General features: G+C 57.6%; 1 protein-coding gene across 11 annotated transcripts; it reads right to left on the reverse strand.

The window, feature by feature from the left end:
- Nucleotides 1-364: 364 nt before the first annotated feature.
- ATG9A (autophagy related 9A) lies at nt 365-9,628 on the reverse strand. 11 transcript variants are annotated; one of them, XM_045777646.2, is made up of 17 exons: nt 9,459-9,628; nt 9,121-9,181; nt 8,410-8,464; nt 7,890-8,021; nt 7,726-7,769; nt 7,127-7,191; nt 6,170-6,331; nt 5,833-5,974; nt 4,830-5,578; nt 4,586-4,739; nt 4,301-4,480; nt 3,644-3,892; nt 3,253-3,431; nt 3,028-3,151; nt 2,052-2,274; nt 1,711-1,856; nt 365-1,418 (listed from the first exon to the last, which is right to left on the reverse strand). In XM_045777646.2, the coding sequence occupies exons 4-17, from the start codon at nt 7,990-7,992 to the stop codon at nt 1,413-1,415; spliced, it is 2,526 nt and encodes an 841-aa protein (XP_045633602.2). In that variant the 5' UTR covers nt 7,993-8,021; nt 8,410-8,464; nt 9,121-9,181; nt 9,459-9,628; the 3' UTR covers nt 365-1,412. The 11 variants fall into 11 exon arrangements, with proteins under 11 accessions (XP_045633602.2, XP_045633596.2, XP_045633598.2 ...); XM_045777640.2 differs by having other exon boundaries at nt 8,410-8,467; XM_045777642.2 differs by having other exon boundaries at nt 8,410-8,467; nt 9,114-9,181.
- Nucleotides 9,629-9,964: the final 336 nt, after the last annotated feature.

A 9,964-nucleotide genomic window follows, 5' to 3' on the forward strand; every position in this document is an offset into this window, starting at 1 on the left:
CCACCAGGGCGGCCCCAGCTCCTACGTAGGGCCCCCATTGGTCAACCTCCCTGAAGGGGCGGGAGGGGGAGGGTGCACGCGGGAAAGGCAAAATACCAACGCGGAGTCGGCTTGGTCACGCGCTCAGGGCGCGAAATCTGACCGCACGTCCGGCCAGACCCTGACCTCCACGGAACCACAGCTAGGAAATGACCCTTCTGCTAGCAGGCTAGCTCGGTATACCCGAGTGACGGCATAGACCCACTTTCCTACAGGGCCCGGCCGGTGTCCAGCCGTCAGGGAAAATTACACGCACCCCACTCCGCTTGTTCCCAGAATCCTAGCCGCGAGAGACCAGCTAGCGGCGCGAGACAACAAGCCGCGACCTGGTCAAAGTCCCTTTTTTATTAAGGGTTATCAAGCTGTACAGCTCCTACGCCGTCCGCTGGGAGCTCGGGCAGCGCAGTTCACCGCACCCGCAGCGGACCAGACCTGGGCGAGGGGTGGGGCGGAGAGTAGGCGCTGGATCCCAGCATGCAATGCGGCAACTCAAAGCCTAGGGCGAAGGCCTCCTGTCGCCCCTCCATCCCCCTCTGGGGAACTGCGGGAGGCAGGCCAGAGCTCTCCTGCTGGGAGGTAGACAGCCGAGGGCACAACCAGCCCAGTCCATCCTATGTGCAGGCGGTAAGGGGTATAATAAGCAGCGATGGGGGCCAGGTCAGCCTCAGTCTCCCAGGGGCCCATCCTAAAAGTTGGGAGAGGGCAACAAAGAATTTCCATCCTGCTCCTGCAATTTAGAAACCGTCCTTCTTAGTGTCAAAAGATAGCATGAGAGAAGCTGGGAGCTAGGGCCTTCGCACCAATGCAAAGCGAAAGCTGAACAGAATGGGGGCAAGCGGCACACATGCCAGTCATGTGCAGGAAGCAAGAGAGAGGTGAGCAGGCTGCAGCACTGGGGAGAACTGGGGGTGAGGTAAGGGCCACAGCCTGAGCTGCTCATCTGCTCAGGGTGAGGGAGGGAGGCGCAGAGGTTGAGGGTCCGGGCCCAACCTCCCCACTCCACAGTTGGCACAGGTTCTCCCTGCTTGGCAGCTTCTGTGGTGGGCAGTCCTCTGGAGACTTGCAGGGGTGGGTGCAAAGGTGGCAGTACTGGGGCTGGGCTGGGGACCAGTTTCTAGCACCACACTCTGAGCCAAGGGGGATCCTGGGGGATGAGGCTAGAGTCCTGTGTGCCTTGGTTCCTAGGCCCCCAATTTCTCTCCTGGGGCTGTGGCAAGCCTAGCGTTGGCACCTCCCTTGGCCAGGCACAGACACACAAACACCACACACGTGGAGCCAGGCAACACTCAGAGGAGCCCTCCATGGCGGGCGGACGGGATGGCAGGGCAACAGCGGCCTCCATCCTGGGACACAGCGACCGTCCTCAGCCTTCTCTATACCTGTGGAGAAAAATGCCTTAGTAGTGGAGATAATCTTCTGCTACCTGCTTACCCAAAAAACAGCTTGGGGATAAAGGAAAAGGAAAGCTTGATTTCTGGGGAGGCAAGCGTAGGGAAAATCAAGCCCTGGATTTCAGAGAAGGTGAGGCAAGAAGGGGGAAGTGTATTTTGGAGGGGGAGGAGGAACGGTATCTCTGTACGAGAGGCCTGCCTTCTTTCACATGAGACTTTCACCTCGGCCTGGAAGTTACTACTTCCAGTAGCAGTCGTTCTCCGGTCCTGGAGCCCTTACCTTGTGCACCTGAGGGGGAAGCTCATCCTCCGAGCCCTCCTCGGGCACCGGCTCTGGGTGCCTTGATGCTGACTGCCCGTCTTCAGCCCACCCTCCAAGGGGCAACCGAGAGAAGTGAGAGGGAGCCCGGGGTACTGTGCCAGGATCTAGAGACACAAGTAAACATACTCTTAGAATGAACACAAACACAAATGTGGAGAAAGGTTCTGAGCCTGTTAGGGGTGGGGGTGAGGGTTAGTCTCTTTGGGCTTGATGGCTCTGACCTCTTTCCTCCCCAAGAGGCCCCCAAAGAGCCACCTCTCCCTGAAGGCTCTGTACCCTCCTGTACTCCCATTGGATACCTGTGATACCCCCGTAGCGCCTCTGGAAGCCCCCCTGGAGCGCAGTGGTCTCAGGTGCTCCAGGCCGGGCTGCAGCACATGGATAGCTGGCAGAGCGGGGGATAGGCTGGGAGGCCCGGGAGCCCTCTCCCCCCTCTTCAGGGGCGCTCTCCCCACTCTCATCGCTCTCCCGGCGGTGCCACACGTGCCGCTCAGGTTCGGCCTGGGCCTGCTGTTTGTGGAGCTGAGAAGTGGGGGGGATGAGGGGAGCTCATTAGTTGGGGATAGGCTATCTGAAACAGCTGCCTCCCCCCATGCTACCCTCCAGTTCCCATTTTTACCACCTCACCCGGAATCAACGACCCAGAGTAACTACCACATTAACAGTGTGTACCACACATATGACGTCTTACAGGTTACATTCCCAGCAGACCCCTGGAACCTAGTCGTTTGAGTCAAGACCAAACTGGTTGCACATCTAAGTGCCAGGCAGTCTTTCAAGGTTCTGGAAAGACAGCAGTGAACAAAATAGACAAAAATCCCAAGCTCTGTATGGCTTATATGCTGGGGGTGGAGGCAGGGGATTATAGCCAATAAAATAAAAAAAGGGGAAAATGGAATATGTCAGATAAATCCTGTGGAGAAAAATAAAGCAAGAAGATTCAGGAGGGTGGCCAGGAGAGGCTCTTTTGGTCAGGGTGGCCAGAGACGGTCTCATGGAAGAGGTAAGAACAGACAGGGGAAGAAAGGAGGGAGCCATATGCCTAGCTCAGGAAAGTGGATTCTTGGCAAGGGAAATAACAAATGTGTAAAGGCCCTGGATGACAATAAGCTTGGCTAAAAAAGATGGTAAAAGGGTATATGCGGGAATGGAGATCAGAGTAGGTGAACGGTAGAGAAGAGTTCCGAACCCACGTCTTGCTTTCCCACACCTAAAACCCTCTATTTGTCAGCGGCCACCTTGATTCCGGGGCTCTGCCCCTTCCTGCCCACTCACCTGGTGCATATAGAGGGCATGCAGGCTCATCTCGGTAGACGCGTATTCCGACAGCACCAGGCTCTGCAGCTGTCCTTCCCATACACTGCTCCCGGAGCTGGCAGTCCTGGCATCCACCCTGTCCCTTCCCGCACAGACAGACAGCAGCCGTCAACATTTCTAAGACCCGCAGAAGTTGCTGGGGGCTACTGCCATGCCCTTCCATTGTGGCCCACCTCTACTCACCCAGAGCCTGTCATGGTGCTGGGAGCTCGGCCTGTGGGCACCTGACTGGGGTGCAGGGGGGAGAAGGAACGCAGGGCAGAGGCAACTTCAGCCCTGTGCCTGGAGCCCTGCAGGTCTCTGGGCAGTGGGGGGCCCCGGCAGGACGAGCCGGCTACCACATTTGCAATAAGGCTCAGTGGCTGTGAAAGAAAAGGGGTAGGTGGAATTCCCAGGGCAGGAGAGAGGCCGCAGGATCCCTCAGTATTCTGGATGTCGGGACCCAAGCACAGACTGAACAGACAGAAGGAAACCGAGTGGGTAGGTACGTCCTTCCACCCCAGGCCCAGTCCTCAACTCCCAGCACCTGGAGTCCACTCTGCCCACTGTCCTCTCCCAGTCCCCAGGAACATACCTCAGACTCAGATTGTAAGGACTGGATAGACGTAAAGAGGGCATTTTCAGGGAGCAGACCCCCTTGGGTGAGGCCGGCGGCTGCTCCATCCCGCTGAACCTGCTCCTTGAGGAAGCCGAGGAAGGCCGTGCTCTCACGTGGCGGCTGCCAGCCGGGGTTGGTAATGGCAAAGTGCATGAGTGACAGCTCTGTCTTCCCGTCCTCAGCCTGCTGGTACACTGAAGCCTCTGTCTGTCCACCGGACAGCCACTGCACAAGGGAGGCTGCAGTGAGCGGGACTGTCCTCTGACAGGAACCCTTTTTGTACCTTTCTTGCTAGCGGGGAGGCCTTGCCTCTGGAGGACAGAGATGGCAACACGCTCCTGTATGTTGTCCGGGGCCCCGGGGCCCACCCCAGGAGCAGTCACTGCTGGGCTAGTTTGTGCTCGGTTTGTGCCTTTCTCAAGGGAACTTGGCCAAAGGTGCAAGCTGAAGGCTAAAATCCAGCCCAAGCTGCTAGGGACCCAAGCAGCGTGTACCCCGGTGCCTGGCTGCCCAGACGCAGGGCTGCCTCTTTGCGATGCGCTGGCTCAGAGGGGTGTCTTTCTGCAGTCTCCCCAAGGACACCGCATGTGCCAGCATCACCCCTGGCCACCTGCCCCCGTCCTCTCCCGGTACCTGGGGATGCCCATGCTGGCGAACATCCATCTGAGCAAAGGAGCAGGTATCCCCAACACCTACGACCTCCACAGTGAAATTGCGGAAGAAGTCTATGATCTCCAGGGCCCGCGGACGCAGGCAGAAGATGAGGATGAGGGGTGTGACAATGGGGCTCAGTAACTCCTCCAAGATGAACACCTAAAAGAGAGGGGCCCCAGGTCATAAGAGAGCAGGAGGGATCCCCGCCCTCACCACCGAGCTATCAGCCAGTCTCTAACAGGCCCTAACTCCAACTCCACTCACTGCCTTGTACTGGAAGAGCTGGGCAAACTCGTCCCGGGTCTGCGAGCGGTGGGCATTACCCTGCCAGTGGTCGGGCATGTAGTGGATGTGAGCGAGGATCACGCGGAGCAGCTGCTCAGGGCAGAACACCATGTGCTGGTCCGGGATGAAGGACCTGGCAGAACCGGGGTCGCCGAGAGGTAAGCCTTCCCCAGGGGCGCTAGTCGGCAGCCCGCCCCCTCCCCCACCTGCCGCCCAGGCCCACCTGCACACGGTCACGGTGACCCCCAGGAGTGTGACGGTGGTGAGGACGTGTTCCACGGCCAGCACGTCTTCGTCGTAGATGGTGAGGGCAATCAGCACGGCCAGGATGGAGCCGGCGAAGAAGGCGCCGTTCTTGGCCAGCAGCGTCAGCAGAGGGGACAAGAAGCAATTCATGTACTTGGAGGCGGGCTTGTAGCCTCGGTTGAGGCGGGACTGCAGCTCGTGCTCCAGCTCGTTGAAGTGGCGGAGGTAGCAGCGACCATAAAGGGACCAGCAACGCGCCCCCAGGGCCCCAGGCTCCCGCTTCAGCACCTCCGCGTAGCTGAAGAAGGCGTAGAGGATCTGCCAGATGAGGATGAGGGGGCACAGCAGGAAGTTGGCGATGCCGATCCACAGGATGCGGTGGCTGAGGCGCTGGGCCAGCTCTAGCCGTTGCCCCCCGCGTTTGTACTCGGCCTTGAGGCTCCATTCGTTGAGAAACAGAGAGCCAGGTCCCCAGAAGAGGATCAGCTCGAAGTTGTACTTGAGGCCGCGGGTGAAGAAGACGGCCTCCCCAAGGCCGGGCAGGCGGAAGCGCAGAGGCAGGAGGGACTTGTTAACCAGGGCGACCATGTAGTTCTGGAAGCGGAGGATGCGGTGGTAGATGTCCAGCTCCGTCAGCTCGCGCTTGTGGATGCAGATCTGGTGCTCCTTCTGAGTCTGCACAATCCGGGCCTGCACTTCCTGCCACGTGCAGTAGGGAAGGGCCGACTGCGGGCAGGAGACAGACACGGTAGGGACGGTGGGCTCGTTGCCCGGACCCCTCCTCACCCTGCGTTAGCTGCAAGGCCCTGTGCTCATTTGGGTGGGGCCTTCGAGCAGAGGCTCCGGGGCCTGCCAGGGACGGATGAGGATGCCCGGGGCCCAGCCAGACGCCCCACCCTTCCTAAGCCGAGATGCCCCACCCTTCCTAAACTGCAAGTGTGTCGGGCTGTGGCGCTAACTGCCCACCTTCCCAGTCTCACCATGGGAATACGCAGAGCATGCAGGTAGAAGGAGTGGATCTCCCAGTAGCAGCAAATGTTATAGATGAACTTGATAAGCCGATGGATCCAGAATACACCAGCGATGACCAGGATGGTGATAAGGGAGCCATTTTCCTGAATCCTGGTGGTTTTGGAAAAAGAAGGGGAGCGGGTGGCCCTTGAGGAGTCTTGGCAGACGGGATGCTATGCTGAAGGGGACGGCAAGGCTGAGCCCGAGTCTGTGTTCTAGGGAATGTGCTACTGCCTCATGCTCCACTCCATTTCCCACCTGCTAGTGGAACTCTGGCTCTGGTGTCCTCCAAGCTGCGGCCCTTACCTGGCACTACAGACCTGGGCGGGCAAAAAGGCGTCTGGCAGAGTGACCTTGACAGGCTCTGTAGGGTGAAGACTATGGTTCACCATCTTGTTGGCAAAAAGGATGTCGTAGTCCACACAGCTGACCAGGAAGGTGGTAAAGGCAACCACAAAGAGGAACTGCCTGGGGAAGAGGGGCCACAGTCCAAGAGTCAGAGAGGCATCCGTGAAATAGTGTGGGAAAAGGGAAGAGTCTGGAAGCAGCAGAACAAGATTGGAGAGCAGCCTGTGGGGACACAAGGGGGCTGGAGAACTTCCAGTGGGCTCTCCGCAGCTCAGCCCCAGGGACCTTAGGCCCAAACCAGCTCCTCCTTTTTCCTCTCAGCCTTGGGCGTCAACACAATTAGCCTGCTTTCCTCACCTCGTAGTAATCTCTGCCACCACTTACTAGACTAGCTCAAAGATTCTGTTGATTGTGGTCTCTGCTACCCAATCCCTGATTTCCTTTTGAGATAGTATTTAAAAGCCCTAAGGGGATTTACAGTCTTTTCTGATTGAGGGAGGGTTTCCCAATCCCATCCTCTTTGGCAAGGCCTTATGGCTCCTTTTTAGAAAATGCTCCGCCTTCCTCGGTGTAACTAAGGCAGAACACACTTTTCTTAAGTGGCTGGCATCTCTGAGACCTCCTGACCGAACCACGCCCATTCCACCGGAGCTCTGACTGAACAGTCAAGTCTGACTTCTCTTCATGGAAGAGAGAGAATTTGGAAAGAATTCCTTATAAGAGAAATAAAAAAAAAGAGAGAGAGAGAGATTGTAAATTTTGGTGCCGCACCCAGTCCCCGAACTCTAAAATTAGTCTACAGGGTTTTGAGCCGGGAACTGAGCCGCATTGGCGGGTATGGCCAGGGCTGAGCTCAAAAAGAGGAAAGACTGAGATGCGGTCCTTCCCCACATCACCGTCCCTTCTTAGACTTACATGAGCTCAAAGATCTCCCCGATGAGCATGCAAGTGAAGCCATTCTTCTGGTGTAGATTATAAACGTACAATTGTCAAGAAAAATGTGGTTGATAGAGACAGCAATTAGAAGCACAGACTGTGGGAGTCACATGCCCCAACTTATGACTCTATGACTTTCTAGCTGTGTGACTTTTGCCAAAGTTACTTAATCTCTCTCAACTTTTGTCTGCAGTGGTACTTTGGAAATAATAGCACCTGTCTCAGAGGATTATTAAGTTGGAGATAATAGGCGTAAAGTATTTAACACAGAGCTGACATAGAGTAAGTCAAAAGATATTAATTATTATAGTTATTAGCGTCCCATCAAAAAGAAAGATCACCTTTAGAGAGGTTCCTTACGAACTGACACCACCAAGTGAAAGGCACGTAGCTCTTGGGAAACGCAGGGTTATCATTATCTATAATGATCATTATTTCCCCAGCCTCTTTCAGCCTTAAGAAGAGTTCCATCTCCCTTCCAGGGATTAAACTCAAACCCACCCCAATTTCCCATCTGGGGTCTGGCTTAGAAAGGGGCTAAAGGTCCCATAGCTCCAACGCAGAGACACAAAGGATATTCGAGAGAAGAAGAGATCAAGGTTTTCGATGTGGTGCCAGGGTGCTGTGGGCACAGGAGCAGAGATGTCAGAGCCCTGAAGGAACAGGAGCCCCTTGCTCCCTCGGTGTTCCTCCACCAGCTCTCTCCCCAGGTCCCGCCTCTGTTGTCGGTCCGAGAACTCACATTTACTCCCCTCAGGGACGTGCACCAATAGGTCCTCCTCCCCAGGGGGTGAATCACTGTAGGAGGCCTCAAGGCGCTGGTATTCAGTGTCAAACTGCGCCATCACCACCGTCCCCTGTCCACTTTGTCCACCTGCCGGTAATGACGAAGACATCCAGGTTCAGACCTTGGTGCTGCTTGTCTCCTGCCCTGCCTAGTAGACCAGAAAGAATCTCTGGGCTTGATCTCTACTCCCAGTCTTCTGGCTCAAAGGCAGAGGAGTAGTTACCAAAGGAGAGCAGTAAGCTCAGGGCCTGGGAGGTCAGTCATTCCCAGAGCCTTTACTGAGTGTCTACTGAGGTCTTGCTGGTCTGAAGCCAAGGCTCTGCCGCTTTGGGGGGGGGGGGCGCTGTTTCATCTTCTATTCAGTGGAGATAAGGGGACTTCCCTCTACCCTCCTGGAGAAACCCAGGTCTGCCAAGAGACTAGCAGTCTGGAAGCACTTTGTAAACAAAAGTTTGAGATAAGCACATGGCCCTACCAGCTCCATGGACAGCATCTGCTCCACTCCAGCCCTTGATGCCCTGGCTCTGCAGCTGCTGGAGGAGAAGGTGTCAGGCCCCAGAGAGTGGGGAGCAGGGACAGAAAGAAACCCAACCCTCCTACCCACCCACCCTCCACTAAGAGGAGGCCAAGCATGAGGCAGAGAGGCTGCAGTGGGGAAGGCACTAGGGCTAGATGTACTTCCTCTGGTTGTACTATACAGGGCCACTCATCCAACTCTAGGATCCCAAGAAGTGGCTTGTTGAACCTGTAAAGACTTGAGTCAGTACACGCCTGGAGAAGGTCAGGCAGCTCCTCGGGACTATTTTTCCATCACCCCACCTCAGCTTCAGAAATTAGGCCTCTCAGGGTCCTCAAAGCCCCAAAGGCAAAACCCAAGAAAAGAGGCTTTTCTGAAAAGGACCTTTCTGGTCAACCTTCCCCCCTGGTTCCCCAGCACCAAGGCCCACCAGGCAGGCATAGTTCCTGGATGGGACATCCTGATTGGGTCAGTGCACACCCAGAGCCTGGGCAAACTGTGGGGTCCCGAGGTCCCTGGAGCCAGGCATGTCCAGGCGGCACTCACCCAGTCGGTGCAGACCCTCGGGCCGTGGAACACGACCCAGCCTGGCCCCAGTGGGACTCCCTGGGTTAGCGAGAGCCCTGGGTCCAAAGGAGCTGACAAGCCCTCGGGGAACTCACCACTCACCGGGTCAGTGTGGACCCAGGGTCATGGAGCCCCGGCTGGCCCGGCCTGGGCTCAGGGGTTCCTGCGGATGTTGGAAGAATCGAGCCAGTCCGACAGCCGATCGCCCAGGTGGGCTGGGTTGCCTCCCCACACCCACCGCCAAGACCCGAGCCCAGCGCGCCCGAGGGTCGCCCAGCGCCAGGCCAAGGGCTCGGCTCCCAACAGCGGACAACCTCGCGCGCGGCCCCGTCGCCCGCGCGCGCCCGCGCCCGCGCGCCCCCGCCATCAAAACATTCCGGCTGCGCGCTTTCGCCCCTCCCGCGGCGCCCCTTCCCCCCCGTTACTCGCCGTGAGCTCACTGAGGGCTCCGCGGGCACCCTCCGTCAGGCCCGGCCCGGGCCTTGAGATTCCTGTAACCGATCTCGCGTTTCACCTCAGGAACCGTGACCCGAGTGATTCCAGGGGCTCGGTCGGCTCCGCCGGGTTCGTCCGGACCCAGAGCCCTAGGCCCGGCGCCTGCCACTCACTGTCACCCGCAGCCAGTCTGGCCAATGAGCATGGGGGGTGGAGATACGGCGGCCAATTCTTGGCCTCGGGGGCGGGACTAAGGGTTAGAAGTGGGTTTTGGACAGTCAGACGACCAATAGCGCGCGCCATGTGGGGAGGGGCTGAGGTGCGGGAGACGCCGTTTGTCCCCTTCGCTGCTCCGTAGTGACGAGATTGTGGTGTTGCAGAAATCCGGGCTTGGAATTGTAGGCGTGCGTGTCGCTCTGCTCCCCGGGACCTTTGGTGCCGCTTCTGAGGGCAGGGGCGAGTCCATACGGTTTAGTCATTGCTGGAGCTCATCCCACGGGTATCGAGGAGA

The sequence above is a fragment of the Ursus americanus genome, chromosome 1 (assembly GCF_024610735.1).
Source record: "Ursus americanus isolate L20-20 chromosome 1, mUrsAme1.1.p, whole genome shotgun sequence".
NCBI classification, from domain to species: Eukaryota; Metazoa; Chordata; class Mammalia; order Carnivora; family Ursidae; genus Ursus; species Ursus americanus.

Bases quoted from the DNA above. Each gene is read 5' to 3' on its own strand.
- ATG9A (XM_087863652.1), bottom strand. From the start codon at position 7,992: ATGGCGCAGTTTGACACTGAATACCAGCGCCTTGAGGCCTCCTACAGT. The intron at 7,770-7,889 runs GTGAGTTCTCGG...CTGTGCCCACAG, and splicing joins CGTCCCTGAGGGGAGTAAAT to CACCCTGGCACCACATCGAA. The intron at 2,275-3,027 runs GTGAGTGGGCAG...CCCACTTCTCAG, and splicing joins ATGCCCTCTATATGCACCAG to CTCCACAAACAGCAGGCCCA.